The sequence below is a fragment of the Zalophus californianus genome, chromosome 9, assembly GCF_009762305.2.
Source record: "Zalophus californianus isolate mZalCal1 chromosome 9, mZalCal1.pri.v2, whole genome shotgun sequence".
NCBI lineage: Eukaryota > Metazoa > Chordata > Mammalia > Carnivora > Otariidae > Zalophus > Zalophus californianus.
In genome coordinates, this window is record NC_045603.1 from 120,144,512 (window position 1) to 120,168,158 (window position 23,647).

Below are 23,647 nucleotides of genomic sequence, written 5' to 3' on the forward strand. Positions count from 1 at the left end.
CAATGGAGAGTAAAATTAAACACCAAAGAAAAGGGAGCCAGAAAAACAGTTTACTAGTATCCACTGCAAATCCATTTAAAACGATTTATTCCTCAAATGTATGTTCAGTAACAACATGGCTTTAATCCCCTTATTTTGAACAGTCAAATGAAACTCCAGTACCATGAAACAGTTTCACTCACAGGAAATTCAAGATAATTTGATATAGGCCTTCATCCTATGTCAAAATCTTTACTTATAAAACTAGCAAAATTGCACAGCTGAATTTTAAGAAATCAATATTCATTCATATACGACCTTCATTACAATATTTTCTTCAAAATTTATGATACATGAAGGCAATATACAAGGGGAGATAAGACAGATCAAGAATGAAATTTTTAGCACAGAATATATTTAACGCTTTATTACTAAAGGTGATTTAGTTTTGTTTTAATCTGAATTACTTAAATTTCAAAAATAAATGGCTCTTAGAATAATACACTTAATCTAGAAGTTTGCTAGATTTTCATTTCTTGTTGATTCCATCTACAAGAAGCCCATTAAAAACCCCAATTTGAAAGCATGGACAATGCTGGTACTATATGTTGCACTAAAGAACCCAAAATCTATTACGTGCGTTTCTTACCTGTTAGTCAGTGTAGCTGGCATTGGATGTGTTGCATTAGGTGGTACAGTTGTGTGGGTGAGGGGGGCAGGGTTCTGGGATATTGTGACAGGGGTCTGAATAACCCCATTTAAAGCTCCTACAATGCCATTAATTGCCAGTTGGTTACCTGGCAAAGCTCCAATTATTCCACCCACTCCAGGCACTGTAGGAATGGTGGATGTTACAGTCTGCATTCCACTAGCCAGGGCCCCCACTGTCACACCATTGACCTGCTGAACTCCACTAACGCCAGAGCCAGGCTGAGCTGGACTCTGCCCAGCAGGAGGTGGGGTAGAAAGAGCAGAAGAGCTGCTGGTGCTTTGTCCACTGGAGGTTAAGTCCTAACGTAAAAAAGAATAGGAACTTAAGTTAGAAAGAACACAGCAAAACTGTTTAAAATCATCTTAAACCATTTAATGTGATATACTATTGTTCATAAGAAAAACACAGAAATGAAACTAACCACACCAAAATTACCTGATTTAATACAGGAAGAGAATTATCAGGTAAAAAGCTGTTTCCTAGATGAGGGCTCTTACTGCTGTTCAAGGAATCAGTGGTAGGAGCTAGAATAATAAAAGACAAAAAGAAGCCTATTTACCCTGTTAAATGACATTATGTGTAAGATTAAAGGCTTATCTAAAAGCTTATCCTGAAGCCCACATTAAAAACACTTAAATATTAAGTCTTGCTATGCCTAATACCAGTTTAAAGGGAAAAATCTATAACTCTATTGAATACTATGGCTTTAAATCAATAAAGAGATCATTACGCATTTAAATAACTATTATAGTTAAATTATGTACTAAAGAAGCTAGAGCAAATTCAAGTTGATCACTTAACAGATTCTTCATGTTCTTTGAAAATAACCTATCATTCCTTTTCTACTTCTTCATATAACTGGTAACCAGTTATTATTCACTTATTATGAAAAAGATACTGAAAGTCGATCCTACTTTTCTTAGATATGCAGTAAGTATTTTCACACTTACCATTCTGTGCTGAAAATGCATGCATTTGATGAGACGGACTAGGATTTGTTGTTATTGTTGGAAAAGGCACTGAGAGCTGTGCATTCAATAACTGAAGACGTTCCTTTTTGGCCGTCAAGTTTTTAATCTGCTCTTCCAATCTCCGATTTTCAACTTGAAGTTGGTGTAATGACTTTAGCATTCCTAAAACTAGCAAACATTTGGATGGTTTTAATAAAGACAAGTTCCCACACAGGACTAAGTATTTTACAGACAGAAGCGTCAATAACTTTCAAAATAAGTTAAAATAGGAAAGTAGAAATTCTGTAAAGCATCCTCAAATTACTAGGTTTTATTTCCAAATTTATACATAGATATAAATAGACCACAATATATTATGTGTATATATAAGCATAAAGGGACATTGGTCCTAGATGTACCTTCTGGAAACTCTGTTGCCACATATCAAAAAAACCCCACCCATCTGGTCTAGGTAGTTTCCATTCTCAAAGAAAAATGATGACATCTTATTTTCACCAAAATGAAACCCTAATTAAAAATTCAGTGCCTGCCATAATTTTTCATTAAAATCCATATTTAAAATGGGAAAGAATCACACCAATATCCTTCACCGCAATAAAGAGCACAAGCTTCTGTGTGCTGCTTGGCTAAGCTAAGCATGCCACCAGACCCTGGGTGAGAAGCCTCCACGCGCAGCTGCTTGGCATGCTGATCCACACATCCCCCAGCAGGGGGCAGTGTGCACGCACCACAACCCCCACTCCCAGCTCCCAGAGAAAAGCCGATTGTCCGTAAACAGGCAGTTTCTGTCCTGCCTCATCACCTCAAATAGTTTCAATTCCTTCCACAACTCGGACCTCTCAACTGACAACACTGAGTAGTTATGCCAGGGTGATGGACACTTTAAAAGTTCTACGTACACATATTAAAAAGTTGTATTTGTTTAACATGCTCTCAGGGCCTTTAAAAAGACACAAGCGTAGTGGTACACACATATATGGTCATTTCCCAAGGATTTAACTTTTATCCCTCCTCTTCAAGATACTACAAAGAAACCCTCAGTGTACCCAAATGAGATGCAATAAGACTAAGCTAAACCTGTCCTCCAGCTATCATGTTTAAAGGATTATCCTGGCATGAATTTCCTCACAATTAGCATTTTTCCGTCAAGGCACCATTCATAAAACAAAACAAAACAACACGCACACAAAAAACCGAAAATATCAATTTACGGCACTTGTCTACTAACAATAAGCAAAATGTTTTGTTTTGATACAATAAAGCAGTAGAAGCCTATATCCCAAAACGATAAAAATTATTTTTTCCCTAAAAATGTGTATCCTTAACATGAGGCCACTTCCCCAGCTAACTGCCACTTATAGTAACTTTGCTTTTTTAGCATTTTTCACCCATGATCCTCCCTAATACTTAACACTGAAAAATACTAAATATATATATAATACATATATTATATAATTTAATAAATAATACAAAATATATATAAATTTAGTAATTCTTATTTTCTTATCCAAATTATAAAATTAAGAAGATGGTGGACCATATTTGCCTATAAGCATTTTTATTTTTACTTTTTTTCAAAATTATTTCTAGGGGTACAGAAGGAGCAGAAGGAGAGGGAGAGAGAATCTCAAGCAGACTCCCTACTGAGCGAGGAGCCTGACGTGGGGCTCGATCTCACAACCCTGAGATCATGACCTGAGCTGAAACCAAGAGCTGGACACTCAACGGACTGAGCCACCCAGGCGCCCCTGACTAAATGCATTTTTTAAAATGAATTCTCCAGAGGTAAGCCAAATTTTCTTCAAACAATTAAGCTAAGATATAACTCATGTGTTTCAGTAAAATTTAAAAATTGGTAAGAACAAAGTACCAATATTAAAATAATTCAAAACCGTAACAATAACCACTGAACAGATCAGGGCTTGCTGTGAGCTAGGCAATGTTCTTCACAGTTTTTATGCCACTTAATACTTAAAACAACACTATGATACAGATACATTATTATTCCCAGTCTACAAATGGGAGCTAATGTACACATTAAGAAACTTGCCCAAGATCCTATCATTAACAACAGGTAAAGATAAGATTCAAATCCAGTGGTAAAACTGTAGAATCTGTTCTATTAAACCATTACACTACACTTTCTTGCCGTATTATACAAAACATTATTTTGTAATTTCACTGCTACTGATAAAGTGTGACTGCCGCATCTATCCATCTGTCTGTCCGTCCATCTTTTAAAGACATGAAAAGAATACTTACTGTCACTAGGAGTACCCTGTTCTAATAAAAACTGCTGTCCTTCACTCCACTGTCTCTCCAAAAGCTGTTCTATGCTGGCTGCTACTGGAGGCAGATTTTCCAAACTGCTGTTGACTGGCTGATCATAGCGAATTTGTAAACTGCTTACAGGAGATCTGTTGAAAATATTAATTTTCAGGTTAAACAGAAAGAGAGTGCATTCACATTTCGTACCTTATGCTGACCCTTTCCCTGTAAGTCTTCTAACTCCAGGCTGCCTATGCTGGAAGAATGATAATCCACCCTAAAATTGAGTAATTACCATTCTTCCTCCCCAAATTATAAAATCAGGGGAATAGCTGGCTATATTCAGTAATTAAAAACCACTAGAAAATATAAACACCCCCCCAATAATCTCTGAAATAGGCTGTAAAAGAACTGATATAGCTTTAGACAAAAGGGGGAAAGACAGTATTAGAAAACTTTAAAATAATTAGCCAGAAGAGAAGAGTTCCACCATTCTGCTTTTATAAAATATCAGAGTAACATTGTACAATTATAATAATGTAGAAAACATTTTAATTTACAACCAACAGAATCTCAAACACCAGTTTTAAAAAAGAAATTTTTAATAATTTTGAAGGAGCCTTTTGTTATAAAGTAAAAAATATGGATTTTCTAGTATTTACAGGATTAAGGAGCATTAGCAAGCCCAAAGTAATTTTTATTTGAACCCTTTATACAAATTTTTCTAAAATGCCTTGGATCTGTACTTCAAGTGGTACTAACTTAATCAAAAGTCTTCCAAAACAAATATTACTTATATTAAGATGAACATGTAATGTTCTCTCATCCATTTTTTGTTTTAAATTAGCAAACGTGGTCACTTCTACTCTCCAGCCTCCACACTAACATAATACATTAGGAAAGGGCTTTAGCCTTTCCAAAGTGTTTCCACAGAAGTATCTCATATGATCTTTGTAACAACCTACTGAGAAGTCAAAACCTGGCTTATTGGTTCCATTTCTATATGAGGAAACACGATGCAGTTTTAGTGACTTGGGCAAAGACACGCTGCTGGTAAAGGGCAGAGCTGGGCGCAGCTCGGGTCTTCTAACAACCCACTCGTGTTCTGCCGCTGCCTCAGTATGCTTCTCTACCAAATCTCTTTCAACAAGTTAAACAAACGAGGTTTTTTTATTCTACACGTAAACACACATGCTCCATACAGTTGACCATCCTCTCCAAACAGTACATTATGCCAGGATAATTTAGGTTATTACATTTCAGGCTGATTTTTAAAGGGTAATATAAAGTTGGAAATATATGCTAAAAATAATTTGGTAAAATTTTTTGTTTAAATTTGTTTTATCCACTTAGCTAATGAAAAACTAAGAACTATGCTAATAAGCAAAATAGCACTGAGGGATCTCGCAAAATTTCTGGATAGCTTCTAGGATATTTTAAGCTTAAGAATGGAACACAGAAATGCCTCCTCCACTAAACATGAGCAAAAGCCCATTAGTTTTCTTCTTTGAAAAGTGGAATAAAATAGTACAGAAATAATCACAGCATAAAATTATAGATTAGGTCAACTGATGTTATCAAGTGTGTGCTTCAGATTCCTAGTTGAAAAAGAAGGAATATTTCATTTCCTCCAGAGTTCAATTAGGAAAAATACTACTACTTTTAGGTCACCCAGGAATTTTATAGGAAAAGACACTACTGGATGTACCACTAGAAAATAGCAAAATTAGAGATTACTGATGTTCCTTAAGACATTACCAATATATCAGCAATATAACAACAGATATTCATGGTATCCTCGCATTAAAAATCTTTGTTTTTAATAGAATTTTTAAGTTCCCATAGCTGAAAAATGTTCATTTCCCACAGCTGAAAAAAGACTCCAGAATGGGCTTTTACCTCCTTCTGTTCTCCATTCTCACCCAGTCTAACCATGCTTGAGGCAGTTTACAAAATTAGAGAGCAGAGAGAAAACAAACTGAAAGAAGATATAGAAGTTGAAAGTAGAATACAATTAATAAAAAGAGAGCCACAGCCTAAAGTTCCATCGTTTTCTATAAATTGATACAATATTCCCTTCTGCCATACTCCCCACTGAGAACAGAAGATGTGGGGCACTTAAGACTGTGCTCAGAGAAATTCAACCCTTTCCATAGAACTCTGGTAAGAACTCTGCTAACAGGAATAACCTTACATACATTACACAAGGTACCTAGATTCTACCATGTAGTATCTACGACCATTTCACAGAACAATGTAATAATGTGTTATACTTAGATTCAATTTTAGGAACTAGAGGGATTTTTTTTTTCAAAGGTTTATTTTTTTCTTAGTAATCTCTACACCTAATGTGGCACTCCAATTTACGACCCCAAGATCAAGAGTTGAATGCTCTTCCAACTGAGCCAACCAGGTGCCTCAATAACTAGAGGGATTTTATTTTTTATTTTTTTAAGATTTTATTTATTTATTTGACAGAGAGAGACACAGCAAGAGAGGGAACACAAGCAGGGGGAGTGGGAGAGGGAGAAGCAGGCTTCCCGCTGAGCAGGGAGCCCGATGTGGGGCTCGATCCCAGGACCCTGGGATCATGACCCGAGCTGAAGGCAGACACTTAACAACTGAGCCACCCAGGCACCCCAAGAACTAGAGGGATTTTAGAAATGAGCCCCAAGAACTAGGAACTAGAGATGAAAGGGTTAAGTGCACTGCCCACAACAGAGCTAAAACTGGAACCCAAAGCTGAAAGCCTTGAGTCTTGTAGCTTTAAGAGGTTGACCAAAAAGAGTGAGCCAAATTAATGTACTTGATAGTACCAGCAGCTAAATATACAAATGATAAAAACAAGAGAGTTGAAACTGACTGGAAATCTAAGAAAAGGGATGTCTTCTTAAAAGCTTAGAAATCTAACCATGTGTTTAATATTCAAATTAATTTAGAATCATTTTTCTTAACAGTCCAGACATGCTTCTTATCTACAGAATGCTTTTACAGCCTCACACAAATGTACGCTCTGATAGGAGATAAAGAAGTTTCCAAATCTCAAAATGTTTCCTTTGCCGACACTCTGCAGAGTAAATAATGCTTACCGTGGTGAGAGACTTCCTCGGGGTGAGCTTCCTCTGCCAACAAGGCTGCGGCTATTGTCTCCAAGATCTTGATCTGCAGTGTAAATATTTCATAGCTGATAAAGTGACTCTCACTAGATAAGAGGTTTTAAGCTCTTGCCCTGATTTTTCCTAAAACATACATAAAACCTTTACCACTATCTTTGCAGTTACTATGAAAGTAGAAGATCTAGTATGTTGCTAGTTCAGAATTGCTGAACTGTGGCATGTAAGGCGTTGTCCCTACACGTTTTTGTGGGTGTAGAAGGCCATGGATTATGTTCCGTTCTTTCATTCCTTTCAATTTTACAGCACAGAAGCGTGGTTTGCATTTGCAGTACCCTCCCCTCAGCCACTTTTAATTTCTACGGTTAAAGTAATGAATCACAGCTGTGGACAGCTAATCTGTATGCTTATCACAGCAAATCCTTATGCTTTGTATTTTTTAACACTTTGCATCCCAAGACAAGTCATAAAATGCATAATGTATTACACAGAACCACACACCATAACTAAAATTACATATATTACATGGATCCTCACACCAAGAATAAAATTAAACACTAAAAATTTAAGTTGACGAAAACAAGTAGGAATATTCTGTACTTAGAAAGGAAAAAAATTAATTTCTTCAAAATAATTCTTAGGTAACACTGAATATCTCTGCTTGAAAAGTAACTTGTATTTCTCCTACAGTCAGTTCCTTCTAAAATCACCCTATCTGGCCCCTTTCAAGATTGCCCTCCCCTTATTCTGAGTCAGGTAACCTCTGACCCTTAAAGGGTAAAGACATGACTGATCCATTCTTGGTGAACTGCTAAACCCATTCCCTTCCCCCAAACAGGCATGACTACTTGGACATGTCAACAAATCCTTAAGGATGGAATGAAACAAAGCAAATCCAGTGGCTCATTAAAACAGTACAAGAGGCAAATGCTACAAAACGTCAACTGGTAAAAATTCACAGGATTACTAAACACTGTAGAAATTCTCTAACAGGATTTTTCTAAACCAAGTTTGTGTAATGCAATTTCATGAATTATGCAAATAAAGGTTTAGGCTATTCACAGAAAAGCCCAGTGTTATGTTACTTTCATTGCACAGAACTGAGAACTGAACACATCAATCACAAAAGTCACAGGAGACATTGTTGCATTCCTGCCTGCCGATGGCTCTGCTTAAACATTTACATTTCAGACAGTAAAAAAAGCACATCACTATTTTGCAGCACAGTGCACTATTTACTCCCAACTGTGACTCTTTTGGTTAAGGTGGGGGGGGGGGGTTTGCAGCACAATCCTATATTAACCACACCTTTAGACTCTTCAAATAAAATGAGCCAATGGTGGGGGTGGGGGAATTACATTGGGGGAGAATTTAAAAATTCTTGAAAACTTACCTGTTTGATTGTTTTCAGACTGAACTATAAGAGCTGCCATTGATGAACTTGGATTTAATCTACTGCCATACATATGAGATGGTGCCTGACTAAGAGAAGATCCAGATAGGGTATTTGCCTAAATGAAAAGAATTACAAAGGTAAATGAATTATACTTGAAAATATCTTCATGTTTTTCCTCCTAACAGACCTAGTAACTATTTTTTCCAACCTAAAAATATAAGCAAACATTCCTGAATTTTTTGAAGAGCAAATTTCATTACTTGTTTTACCATTCCAACATTTCAATTTTTGAAAAGTCACATAATTCCAAATTAAAAAAAAAAATAAAGACTGGCACAAGGTTATACTTGCTTTAATTTCAGAGTAGCTAGTCACTAACAAAACCCAATGGCATGGTAACCATGTGAATATATGACTAATTATTTAATCTTATTAAACCATTTACAAAATAAGGGCAGGTAAACAAATGCTTCAGTCTCTTACATCACAGACTGGCGAAGGAGGTCAAAAGGTCCAATTTCTACTTTTACTATTTTCACTATACAGAGCTATATTTCCATTGCTTAACTCTGTCATTAGTAAAACCTGCACACTATTCTGTTACTTCCTATTTTGATAGACTTGGAAGCCTGCTGCTTTTCCTGTTTTGTTTTGTTTTTATTTTAAAAGAAAGCAAACAGGCATCACAAGTATGTTTTCTATACAATGCAGAGCTCAACGAATCACAGCTTTGCCCTGACCCCATATAAGGCACTGTCTTTTTGGCAGGAAGCCAGCTCCACTAACTGGAGAGCTGGTCCAAAGTTTGTAATTCATTCATGTTGCTAACCACAATTCTGAAGGCCTCTACTGGGACTTGTGCCAAACAAGCGAAAATGAACCCTTAAACAGATGAAGCTAAGGAGGCTGGCCAAAGTCTTGCGTAATCCAATGTAATAAAAATGCCTTCTTTGATGTGAATACTTTCTCCCACTTTCTAAGAATATTATAACCTTAAAATGTGGCATTTTGAGAGCAAATCTCTTGTACACAAAATACTGTTACCCAAAGGCGGCTATTACTAGCCTGAAATACTTTTCAAATTTAACAGAAACCACAAATTTGTAAAGTAGACTTCATATTCTTTTTCATGAATGAAATCAACCAAAGCTTTATAAAAATGAAATCATTGTACAGTAACTTCAGAACAGAATTCTGGAAAATAATTTCAAAGGATTGAAGCACTTCTAATATAAAGAAACTGAGTAACAGCAAAAACAAAAGATGGGGACACACTAACATGTACAACTGCACACAAGAGACCAACACAACACAGTGGTTATAGTGAGCAAAATATTACAGAAAATAAACTGTGTTTCCGGAAAGACTCAGACCCCGACGTTATGTACGGCCTCTAGCCAACTGACTGGGCATGGAAACTGGACTTGACAACTCACAGAAACAGCCTGTGGTGTAGATGCCTGTCCCCGTGCTTCCGCTGTTTCAAGGGGTATATTTTCTAGCTCATTCTTTCATGTCTAAGTTTAATTGGTCAATTTTTGGTTTCATTTTTCCTCTTCTTAAAGATGTGTACAGAAAGTAAGTTTGTACTATTAGGGGCGCCCGGGTGGCTCAGTCGGTTGGGCGACTGCCTCCGGCTCAGCTCATGATCCTGGAGTCCCGGGATCGAGCCCCGCGTCAGGCTCCCTGCTCGGCGGGGGGTCTGCTTCTCCCTCGGACCCTCCCCCCTCTCGTGCTCTCTCTCTCTCTCTCTCTCTAACAAATAAATAAAACCTTAAGTTTTATACTTATACAGTAAGTTTGTACTATATACTTTGTTTGTACTTATACTTATACAGTAAGTTTGTACTTTTATACTTTATACAGTAAGTTTGTACTATAAAGTCTTGTTTAACAATCCATTAGCCCCTCAGTAAAAGGTAAGGCATAATTTTAACCTCAAGATCATACTAGATCCCATGTATTTAGTAGTATAGCATACTAAAATATACAATTCACAATGGAAATATACTTAAGATTTTTTTTTACATCTCCAGAAGTCAACTACCTGGAAATCTTGGCTACTCGCAAAATAACTTAAGGTAAGAAAAATTACCAAACAGACAGAAAGACCAGATGTTACCAGTCCCATGTGTAAACATCTCAGATACCATATACTTAAAAATACCCTTTGCAGAACCAATTTGCTCTTACTCTAGATATAATTCTAAAAAGATCAGCTAATCATATAAAAGATTAGAAGTAGAAAATTAGAAAGAGGAATAAAAGTCAGTTCTTGAGACATTTGTTGGCAGCAAGAATCAACAGCTAACAGTATAAGAAGAAAGAGAAAAATAGGAGCAAGAGTGAAAGCATATTCCAGAGTGGTGCTCAAAGAACAGGGACATCTAAATGCCTTAGCATCTGTATCTCAGTCTTCTGACTCCTCTTTTTCATGCAGTCATCTATAACGGTTGAAACATAACTAATATTGTACCAGTTGGACCACTTTTTTAGTTCCAATTATCAGTTTTATGAGCTGTCGTAGTCTCTTGATAAGAATCAAAAGATCCTACTCCTCAGAAAAACACTTTTTTAGGAAGGGCTCTTTCTGCAAGGGCTTTATATTTATCCTTATTAGCTTCACATTTTTTGATGTAGTCTTCAAATTATCTTAGTTATTCTATCACACATTAGCCCACCATACTAAAAGATCAAAATGGAAAGCAGTACTGCATAACTGATTTGCATAATGACTATCGTCAAGAAGAAGATAAATCATCTTTAGCATAATTCCAAAAAAGGAAAGTCTATATTTTACAAAGGTGCCAGCCAAAAGTAAAATTAGTAATAAAATAAAAACCTAAAATGGGAATATATTCTCCATTATCCTAAATGACCAATTTCCCAAATTCCCTGAATGAGTAAAAATTACCTGGTAGTTTGTTTTTTAAAAAATATTGCATTTATTGAAACCAGAAACTTTGGAAAGAGATTAAAAGTTATTAATTTTATCAGGTAGCATTTTGTGGTGTATTAAAACATCTAAACCACTCTACATTAAAACTCAAGTCATTAATACCATTTTAATTGGTAACATGAGTTACTAAAAAATCCACAAATGTCTGACACTGCTTAGCCAATACTTCTGAAATGATGTTTAGAATGGTTAATGTTGGGAACCCACGAAAACTCTTGCCACCTCAGGGCCAAGAAACCCCCATCAGTTTAGTGAAAAGATTTACAACTACTTAGTAGCAATGAAGAAGGGTAAGTGAGAATGGAGTGGGGCGGGGGGGGGGGGGGTGACTTACTGAGGAAAGCATACACGTAATGTCGGACATTTTGCAGACCCAAAACTTTCCGTGAACTCCACTATTTTTGCAACTTTTCTATATACATCTATAATTAATTTAAAATAAGAAGTTAAAACAAAAAAATGATTGTAGGGGCATCTGGGCGGCTCAGTTGGTCAAGCATCTGCCTTTGGCTCAGGTCATGATCTCAGGGTCCTGGGATCGAGCCCCGAGTCAAGCTCCCCCCCTCAGCGGGAGTCTGCTTGTCCCTCTGCCTCTCCCTGCTGTACTCTCTCTCTCTCAAATAAAAATAAAATCTGTAAAAAAAAAAAATGATTATAAAACAAACTGGTTACGTGACTTCATGGTGTCCCACTGAAATCGTATCATCTACTCAACATGTGAAAACAGGTGTTAGGTTAGATCAAGATAAAAATATTTAATAAATATTGTAAGTTCATATTGCCATAATAAACTTCTAATATATATCTTAGACTTTTTTGTTCCCTTCTCTAATTAATAATTGAAAGGAACCACTTCCACTCAAGATGTTATATGACACTTACTCTAATACTTTAGTAAACGCCTGAGAGGTATAATTATTTTACAAGATGGACCCAAAGGCAAGTAGAGTAAGAATAAATTGAATAATTATTCAATTATTGAGGTAAATTTAAGCCACTTTGAAAAAAAAATATGTTTAGGTGCCTGAGTGCAACAACCCTAAGCAAATTTAGAGCAAGTTATTATGTTAAAACATCTAGAAAGATATGTAGATCTCTACCACGGCAGTATTCAAATTCAAAGAAATTTATTAGTCTTTCCTAAGTAGATTCACAGACCATATTAAAATATTAACAAGATTAAAATGACATTTCAGCTTGAAATTTCCCCTGTTGATAACAGTTCACTCCTATATTCCAAATGTCTGCTTATGACCATAGAGAAGTTTTTAAAAGAACTCTAGTTGTAAAGTAACTCTACCAAATTCCTAGGCACTTGGCCCCTTCCAGAAGAGTTGGTTGTGTAGGAAAAAGTCAGGCTAACGCCCACTCAGTTATTTGAATATCAGACTTAAAAGTGTAAGTTTTCATTTAGGGTTTTTTTTTCCCTCTAATGTTGGTAAAGGCAGAATAATACAGAATAAACAACAAAAATTAAATTTGAGAGAACAGAACCTATAAAAACTTCACCTTTGTAAAGTATCACAGCAATACATCATCTAGAGGTGGATATATGAACCTTCATACATTTCTTAAATGCACAATTAACCTGTCAATAAACACTGAAATCAAACAAGCTCTAAAACACAGTAGAGCTGCTTCTTCAAGCGTTCCAACCCTGCATATGATTTAAAAATACATTCTTCCAAAATCTTGTCAGACTCACTAAACTATTACTTTTAAAATTTTCAGTTTCATATATATTCTTAGAAGAAAAAACTTTTCATCATCACTGTATCTGCCATAAATCAAGCTCTCTCACCTTGGGCAAGGTGCTAACCCGCTCTGTCTTCAATTCCCATGGGTAAAAATGGAACTAATAATAGCACCTACCTCATAAGAATACTGTGAGAATTAACTGAGCTAGTATATAAGGCTTATAAAGAGTTCTTGCCACATGGTAAGCATTCAAATTTTAGCTTATTTTAAAAATTATTTCATACACTATTATGACTTCCATATTTTCCATCAATATCATTAAAGAATATCATTTATCAATATTTTGATATTAATACAGCTATATTTCAAAGATTAAAACCTATTTCCTTGAGAAAAACTAGATAGTGTCTCATTATGCAATGATATTTTAATCTATGTATGCTATAATAACACAGCAATACTGCAAATATAATGTAGGGATTCAAATATTTTAATGATAATTTATGTATTTTTTCAATTTGCAAACACAATTTGACTAGAAAAGTTTCCAGGAAAAATTAGAGAACAATGCAAAGTTTCATATATTCTTCAACTCAATTGAAACTTTGCACTATGAAACATATTCTGATAACAGACCCCATTTCTGTGTCAGCTCCCACCAGTAAGGCTTTAATACTCAGCGTGTGATGAGAGATGAAACCAAGTGTGAACAACTTTCAGGTCCCATGAGTAGGCTGACTGTTAAAGCTGTCAGGTTCAATTGCATCATTCCACATTATTCAATGCCCCAAACTGCTCCCTAATTGTTAGGAGCTTAACGTATTCAAAACCATTGTTTAGGCTAATGCTGAAATGCCCCACAATTGAGTTTCTATAAAGTAGTGGGAGGGATTAAATTGTTGTTAAACCATCAATGAACACTCATGATTGGACAACAGGACTGTACAGAATAACCAACCAATCCTAAGCAGGTTTCCTAATTGGTTAATACCTAATCAATATATCACCCATCTTTGGCAGAAAAAATTAAGCCCCCTAGGACCAAAGTAGCTATTGAAATAATTTAAGAACTGGAAAGACCTCAGTCAACAGCTGAACCTAAAATGGCTAAATTTCATCTATTTATGTTAACATGGAATTATATATTTTAACAGAAAAAATTTTAATACTATTTTTAGTAAGGGAAGTGCTTCTGTACAATTTATCTCACTGGTAAACAGGCTGTTTATGTAACAGCTGAAACTAAGAGTCCTATAATAATTTTAACATCAGTATAATAACCATTAAATCCAAAGTACTTTATGGTCTACAAAGTACTTATTCTCATTTGAACTTCGTAACATACGGGTCCTCACAGCAGGTAGGACAGGTATTTAAAGTACTTGATTTTACACACACAATAAGCTGACACCCACAAATGAAAAGATCTGCTCAGTCACACTAGTGAGTAGCAATGCTCCTGGAAAACAAGATTTCTGACTCAAATTTCTGCTATTTGGCACTGTGCACACAAATGGACACAGTAAAATTGCTAACAATGTTTTTCAAAGAGATACCTCTTGACACACAGACACATCATTGGGAAATTCATTTTTATCCTAACGATTAGTAAACCAGAGACCAGACTCCAGTCATACTGCCTTGTTTCCAAACTTAGTTCCACCACTTACTTACTAGACATGTGATGTTACATAGTTACTTAACCTCTTGATCACCCAATAGTAAGGGACATTACAAAGCACTCATACAAACTTATTTTGCTCAGAATGTTAACATCCTTAAAATTACAAGTCATTATGAAATTATTTAAAACATAAAAGATGAAACTTTTCATTCTGACCAATCAAGTCAGAGATCCTCTCAAGTCAGGTCTATCTGCCTGGGAAACTGAACCGTTTCCTCAAACAGAATGAAAGTACAGACATTATCTGAAAGGAAATTGAGGACTACTACATCTAAGACAACTCCCTACACACACACACACACACACACACACACACGAAATTTATACTGGAAGATGAAGTAGTCAAAGCTGACTGAAGTAAAAGTCTCACAGAAATGTGCAAAACATTATTCATCAAATTAACTATACATTAAAAATACTTAAAACACCTGTAATTACTAAATATCACATAAATAAACCTTGAAAGTTCCTTCATTTAAATTACTTTTAAATTTATTTTTTATAATAGTAACAGAGTAGACAAGGAACCAGATTATCTACATGAAGACGGTGCCCAAAAGCAAAACCCAGAATGCAGAAAATAATGTAATACAACCATTTTTCATTACTTTCAGTTTTAAATTCCTTTAGTGAGGGAATCATCCTTCAAACAAAAGCACCTGAATCTTCCCAAAAGACAAACAGAATGAATGCAGAACTAGGAGACAGAGTGGAATTGGAAAGGCAAAATGAAAAATTAATGATACACCTCCAGAAACTAATTTATACCTCTACTCATGACACAAGGGCAGAGCACATCATTTTTAAAAAAAGAAATCACATGGACAGTAGTTCTCTCTTCTAATAATGTTAAGAAACTATTAACTACATTGCTGTTATCTGTGAAAGAATAATTATTCTAAAAAAATATATCAAATAAAAGGGTTTAACACTGAAGAACATAAAACAACTAAGTTATCAAACATTTTTTCAAGGTTTTTTCTAATTAGAGCTGCTATGCATCAATTTTTTTCCTACAATTTTACAAGTGTCTCCTCCCCCCCCCCCCCCCCCCACTAAGAGCACAATTCTGTTCTCAGTTTTTAATTTCTATTAAGCTCTTCCTGATCTTACCTCCCTGACCACTTTCCAGGGAACAATTCTTAAGATAGCAAATAAGTCCAACAAGAGGCCTGTCTATCTTACTTAAAAAACCAAGGCCAGAAAGATCAAGAATGACCTCTGGATTTTCATCCTGCTGGCACCAAGCCAGTCACAAAAAACTACTACTTTCATTAAGTTTTTTGGGGGAAAGTAAGGGAGACAAAACATTATTCAAATTTAACATTTCCATTCTCTGATTTATATTTTTTAAATATTTGCTTGCTGGTGTGATGGTTTTCTTAATAATTGTAACAAGATGTCTATAATTACATTTTAAATATTGGTAATTTTAATTAACCCATTTATAGCATTGCTAATCAACTACCTATAAAGGAACCCTAAATAAGAGACTACCATTTCATTATCTAAACACAATGACTTGTGCAATTTGAAAATAAACAGAGCCTATATGAAAGTTAAACAGAAATAAACTTGTCATTTTGAAGAGAAGATTCAATTACCAAGTACATCACAATTTTAAGAATCCTATCTAAACATTCAATTTATTCTAAATATTTTTGTATCGTTTCCCTCACACATTGCCTAGAAAATTCACATTTTGCACATTCAATACCAATACTATTGTCTCAGGCAGCTAAATTGAAGTAGTTCTGCACTCAGTTCAACTGAGAGGTCAATGTGCCTCAGTTGCCTGGAGACTGATGGTTGCTACAGCAGCACCAGATAAGCCAGGCTAAATAAGCTTCAGCTTGAAGGCAGAAAGCATTTACTGCTAGACAGAATCATAGATGCAGTTGTCTCAGCATGCAGCATTTGAGTCTAACTAGATGATCATATTTATAAGAGACCCATCTTACTGAAACATGGAAAGAGGATAAACAGTAAGGATTTTAATTGGACTGAATCCTGGATTACTTGCAACTATGATTTCTTTGTTCTTCAGTTGAGTCATATGTTAAGTGGAATTTTCCCTCTAGCTATAAATTTCTCTTTACCACCACTTCCCCCATCTACCTCCCCAATGCCAACCCCCAAAACCACAAACATCATGAAGGAGAAGAAATGAGATTTTTGCTTAATTCAGCCTGGAATTAACCAGAGAGTAATTAAAACAGACTTTTAAAAAGAAAGAAAAGAAAAATGCACACTGAAAATGTTCATGTGAGACTTTGTCCAAGGATAGAAAGCTATCAACAGCATATGGCTACATTTAATTAAAAGAGATGAAACTATTTACAAGAACCATTCTCTCATTTATCCTTTCACCCTCTCTAACCCCACACCCCTGGTATGCTGGCTACCTCACCAAGGCTAGTGAAATGAGCTACAAAAAACTCTCCTAAATTAGTCAAACTCCCCTTATTCAGGCTGGGAGGTTCACCACATAGTTAACTTTCATTTTCAAACGTGATACCACTAATCATGCCATTGGTTTTCTATGCCGAACTGTTTGTTGTTTATTCTAATACCTGACCTGATTGTAATGGTGCCTGCTTGCCCTGCACCACTGCATACTTTAAAAATAACTAATGCTGCGCTCTGATGTACAGCTTACAGAAAATACTAAAAAGTGTGTATATATTCTAAAGGCCTGTACAACGAAAATTATGAACATATAGCATAAAGCATAAACTTACAGCAACTTACAATCTACTTAACTAATTGTGTGTAATTAGACATTTGTCTTTGTTATAAATTTCTCCTGGGGCACCTGAGTGGCTAAGCGTCTGACTCTGGATTTCGGCGCAGGTCATGATCTCATGGGTAGTGAGATCGAGCCCCGCGACAGGCTCTGTGCTCAGTGCGGAGTTTGCCTCTTTCCCTCCCCCTGCTTGCATGCTCTCTCTCTCTCACTCTCGCTCTCTCTCTCTCTCTCTCTCTCAAATAAATAAATAAATAAATGAAATCTTAAAAAAATTTCTCCAAACACTAAGAGGCTTATTAATAGAGCTTTGGATAAAACTGAAGTAAAATTATAAAGAATTCTAAACAAATAAAAAATATATACTTAAGGAATTTTAAATTATTACCTTTGGCAAAGTGTGTGTATGTATGTGCGTGTGTTTGCAGCTTTGCCTACTTACTGTCCTATTTGTATAATGCAAGATTATGATTTTTCAGATTTGACTCTTGCTTTGAAAGGATTCCTGAAGACTAGTAACTTTATAGATCTAAAGTAAAGGAAAGGGATAAACGCACAATCACCAACACAGTCACTTATTTACAATATTTATGTACATTCTTTGTCTCCCACTAGGAGGAAAACAATACAGTACTTGTCAATCACTCTTTATCCCATCATTCTCTTATACCGGTTTTTGAAAATTTAGACAGCAGATAATAATATATTATTTCTGTGATTTTTAAAATTATAAAAGGAATGTTTTGGACAAAAGTCCAAAATTGGATCATACTTTCTAAGTCCTACTTCTTTTTTTTTTTACTTTTAAAGATTTTATTTTTAAGTAATTTCTATACCCAACTTGAGGCTCAAACCCACAACCCTGAGATCAAGAGTCACATGCTCTACCGACTGAGCCAACCAGTCACCCCACTAAGTCCTACTTTTCAAAAAGAATAAAAGTTCACAGCAAATTACTAATTTACAACATTAGGACAAAATCAGAAACTCAGAAACTGAAAAAGATAAGTTAATGACAATGTATTCCTTTATCCTCTCTCATGCATATCATGTAAAAATGTCTATTATTTCCACTAATATGTCACAACAGATGGAGGTATTTTATAAATTCCTATAGGAAGCCCTATTTGATTTCTTTCTTCTCCAGTCAAACTCACTTTCAAAATGACAAATCCACCTATAGGTTACTTTATAGCATTGTAATAATTTACCTGAGTTGTAGCAACAGCAGGGGCTGCAGACGATGCGGCTGATGGGGAGAGAGCTCCCACTTGTTGCAAATGCCCCGAAGACTGCTGAGGTAAATGAGAACTGGAGACAGGAGTACTAGATCCTGAGCCAGATACCACATTTGGAAAGGATACTGCTACATCATTGCTGTTATAAATACCTGCAAGAAAACAAAATTATTTAAATATTTTATAACTTAGCCGCCAAATTTGTCATAGACACATAAATAATCATTAAGTTAGAAGACCCACATTTCTTCCTGATCTCTCCCCTCAATGATAAATTTTATTGGCGGTCATAAATAATGTATCAATAACTAAATGACTAAACACTGACTCATCACAAAACACTTGTTTAAAAGAACCTAAGTCATTTTTTGTAACAAAAATAGCTTTGCCAATAGACTAGGATCACATCAAGAAGTGCCTTGTAAAAAGTAACAGAGTTTTAGGAATTCCTGAAGGCAAAGAAATATTTCTTAAACGGGAGAATGAAGCAACTAGAGTTGTGTAAAAATCACCTGGTAAGCTTTTCAAAACGCAGCTACTACAGCCCCAGAACTCAGGATTAAGAAGGTCTGAAATGGGAAGAGACGGTTTCAGAAAGGTCACCCAGGTTACAATACACTACACTTGAGATTCAAAGACCAGTAAGTGGATTCTAGAGCTATTCCAAAGGTAAAATGAACAGACTTTGTGGCTGAATGGGGAGGGTGAGGAGGGCAGGGATGGAGGGGGACAGGGGATTAAGAGACAGTGACAGCGCGGCCCACTAGATGGTGGTAACACTCACCACCAGGGACTCAGGGAGAGACGAGGGAAGGCCTGAAAGTATTTTCAGAGGCACCATGGAGCTACAAGCCAGAAAGAAAGGGAGAAGAGAGTGAAATAATTCACTCTGAAAAGTGGATGGGAAGAGGAAGGACAGAGGTGATGAATAAAAGTGAAGAAGAAAGAGGAGTAACCAAAAAAAAAAAAAAGTGTGTAGGTTGGTTGGTTGTTTTCTGTAAAGATGGGAGATCACATTCATATGTTCCACAGAGGAGAAGCTCTTTGAGGTTAAAAGTGAGAGATGGGAAGATCTACAGACCAGCAGGGTTCTCAATCAGGGATGATCCTGCTCCACAGAGACATGTGACAATGTCTGAAGACATTTTTAGTCATCAAAACTAGGGGGCACTACTGACATACAGCAGTGGAAACCTGGGATGATGTTAAACATCTTAAAACGCACATGACAGCTCCTCACAACTAAGAATTATCTGGCTCACAGTGTCAACAGTGTGGAGGCTGAGAAATCCTGATATAAACCAAGGCTCCTCAGAGGGTGGGAGACAGTAAGATCCTAAGAACTCAACACTGTAACAAGAGGAAAGCAAGAAAAAAATGAACCTAAGTGGGTTGCAATAAAAAAAAATATTAAAAAAATTTGAGAAACCATAACCCTTGAAGGCAACAATTATTTACATTAATAGTACATTTACTTTGTTCTAAACAACATAAATGTTATTGATTCATAATAAATAAAATCACCCATAATCTTCAAACAAGGAAATAAAGGAATTGGGACATTTTTAAAGGCCTTACAACTATAATTGAGGGTCCTAAGATCCTTTTTATATCTACAATTTCTCCAGAAAAAAAGATAATTTATTCATTCAACAAATGCATCCATTCCGCAAACATCTGAGAGCTCACTGTTTGCCAGACATTATTCTAAGCCTTGGAGATACAAAGCCATTCAAGATATGTGGTCTCTGCCTTCAAGAAGCTTAGTGGAAAAAAGAGACTATTACAAAAGACTGTGAAGAGTGCTATGATAGAGACATCCTTAGGGGCTCCGAGCACATAAAAAGGGGTATCTAACCCAGACCTGGGGTGAGAGGATGAGGGTCAAAAAAACTTACTGGAAGAGATGGATGCCTTTAAAGCTAATTTCTAAAGGAGCTGTAGAACTGAGGTGAAAGGGGGTTTGAGGAAGAAATATAACAACGTGTAAGTACCATCTGTAGCTTACACAAGAAATGAGGCTAAAAAATAAGCAGGAATCAGATCAAGAACATTGAAAGCCAAAACATTAAAAATTTAGAGACAACAGGAAGCCACTGAAGGATTGTAAACAGAAGCCTGGTGTGATCAGATGGATGTTTAAGCAAGACAAGGCTGAGACTAAATTGGGAAGGGGCTTTATTAGAGACTGAGAAAGCTGTTGAAGGGTTGCTACAATAATACTGATGAATAAAAATAGAGATTAAACTAAAGTAATAGTAGTCAAGGGATATTCTAAAAGCAAAGTTCATAGGACTGGTAACTAATAGGACCTGAAGAATAAATAAGAAAGAAGAGTCAAGGATGACTCTTAAGTACCAGTAAGTGGGAGTGGTGATACCACTCACTGAAGCAGGAATAGCACCTGGGAGCATCTAGTATTTGGTCACTATATGTAGTATAGTTACTGAAGTGGCCCCTGTAAATATACATACTAGCGTAACAGGCCAATGAGGCAAACATTACGCCCATTTCACACAAGAGCAAACAGAAGTTTGAAGAACTAATTTGCTTAGTGACCTAGTAGATGGTGGAATCAGGATTCATATTCACAGCTACTGAAACCACTTCCTAACACAAGTGTGAAGTTCAGGTTAATCATCATGGCCTTTGAGATGCCTGTGGAACACAGAACTCCTATATAGTCTAGAACAGAACAGGATCAGCCTGAAGCTCAGCAGAAAACTCAGGTGTGGAGCTACAAATCCAGGAGTCAGAAGAATAGTAAAGTTAGTGTACATAAACATGAAAACTCAAAAAGGCTTTCTGTTGGCCTGCCCTGTGTTTGAAATCCTAAATTAGTTCATATTTCAAAACACTGAAACTTCACATTTTTAAAAAAGTTAATTTAGAAATATATTTTAAAGATTTATTTCTTTGAGAGACAGAGCTCACGTGTGCAAGAGCTGGGGGAGCACAGAGAGAGAGAGAATCTAAAGCAGACTCCCTGCTGAGCACGCTGAGTGGGGAGCCCAATGTGGGGCTCAATCTCATGACCCTGAGATCAAGAGTCAGACAGTTAACCGACTGAGCCACCCAGGTGCCCCAAAACTTCACATTTAAAAGTGAATTCTAAAAATAAATAAATAAATGTGAATTCTAGGGGCGCCTGGGTGGCTCAGTCGGTTAAGCGTCTGCCTTCGGCTCAGGTCATAATCCCAGGGTCCTGGGATCAAGCCCCACGTCAGGCTTCCTGCTCAGCGGGAGCCTGCTTCTCCCTCTCCTCCCTATGTGTGCTCTCACTATCTCTGTCACTATCTGTCTCTCTCAAATAAACAAATAAAATCTAAAAAAAAAAAAAAAGTGAATTCTAATTTGTCCTGAAAAACAGAAGCTCTGTCAATACTGGATACTATATTCTGAAATAGCAACAATATGCTGGAGCTTTGGCCACGGCACAGATTCTTTAATCCCCCAGAGTCCTGTCTTTCCTTATTCTTCACCTCTTCTCTGATTTATGTTACCTATCTGGCCCCTGTAAATATGTGATTTACAACTCCTGATGCAGAAGCTAGTCAAAGCCAAGAAATGGTAAAATAAGATCACCTAGGGAAAGTTTTCAGCATGATCAAGAGGACCAAAGACAGAATCCTACAGAATGTTACCACTTAAAAACAAAGACCACAAAGAACAAAATAAGAAAACTTAAGAGAATCTCAGAAACCACTTAGAGAATTTCAAAAGAACAGGTCAAATAATTCCATTGGTCATTTAAGGTCAGGACACAAAAGGGAAGTCACTAAATGAGACAATGAATCTTGGCAAGATGAACTCATTTAAGAAGTTTGGCTGAGAAGGAAAGAAAAGAGACAGCATGTAAATGAAGCAAGTATTTATAAACCTTATATTCCAAATAACGGACATATACCTGAGAAAAATTTTTTAAAAAGTTCATTACCTCATTCAATAAATATTTATTGAGGTTCTTATAAAAAAAAAAAAAGGCACTGAAGATATCAAAGAAGGGAATTCTGCCTTCAAAGAAGCAAAAGTCTCACAGCAGAGCTAATTAAGTATTCATAAGCTACTATGATACAGGAGGGAAATACTGGTAAGGACATGTGATATGAAGGACAGCTGAAGTTCAGAGGAAGAGACTGGGGTGGAGGAGTTCCAGAGAGCAACACTTGAACTCAGCTTTTGCAGCAAAGTACCTTAAAAGGTAGAATAATCTAATAATCTAATTCTTTAATGGTGGAGGCATACATGGAATCTCCAACTCTTAAAACTAAAAGTTAGCTGGAAACAGCATGCTTGGGCGTGGGGGGGAGCCAGCACAAGTTTTTGACTGAGACAAAAATCTTGGCTCTCCCAACTATGTGATCTTAATCAAATTACTTAAGCTTTCTGAGGTTCCATATTGTTCTTCTCTATAAAAGCAAGTAATAGCTACCTTAAAGGCTTTTATTTGAGAACATCCATGTAAAGGCTCTACCAGTGGTGCCTAATACACAGTAAGTTTCCATTACGGCAGCCATTGCTACTTCAGAGTTATTACTCTAATTAAAGTTTTATCTTTAAGTCAGGAATGTATAGTATTACAATTATCAGGTCCTCTAATGTCACTAATACTCTTTCAAAACTGAAAATACCATTGCCACATGTAATAATATATATAAAAGTGTAATACTGAAAAGCAAAAAAACTGTGGTGAATGAGGACCCCTGATGTCTAAACTTACATCTGTTTTTATATTGCATTTGAGCGTGAACAGGAAACTACACAGCTAAATGTGCAATGTGGTGATCATACTCTGAACTGTGTCTGGAACTCAGGTTATTACTATAAATAGAACAAATAAAATTTTCTTTTCCTATCAAGGCAGGGCAGTATAAATATCTAAA

The 23,647-nt window shown here is 36.1% G+C and overlaps 1 protein-coding gene across 15 annotated transcripts in view; it reads right to left on the reverse strand.

Moving 5' to 3' along the window:
* The window catches only part of MLLT10 (MLLT10 histone lysine methyltransferase DOT1L cofactor), a 217,967-nt gene that overhangs the window by 9,919 nt on the left and 184,401 nt on the right, over positions 1-23,647 (reverse strand). For all 15 annotated transcript variants that reach the window (XM_027593177.2, XM_027593176.2, XM_027593181.2 and 12 more), the window contains 7 exons: positions 18,738-18,916; positions 8,437-8,554; positions 7,020-7,092; positions 3,925-4,079; positions 1,642-1,830; positions 1,127-1,215; positions 629-990 (listed from right to left, as the gene is read on the reverse strand). In XM_027593177.2, the coding sequence (XP_027448978.1) occupies positions 629-990; positions 1,127-1,215; positions 1,642-1,830; positions 3,925-4,079; positions 7,020-7,092; positions 8,437-8,554; positions 18,738-18,916 (1,165 nt within the window). The remainder of the gene's footprint in view (positions 1-628; positions 991-1,126; positions 1,216-1,641; positions 1,831-3,924; positions 4,080-7,019; positions 7,093-8,436; positions 8,555-18,737; positions 18,917-23,647) is intronic.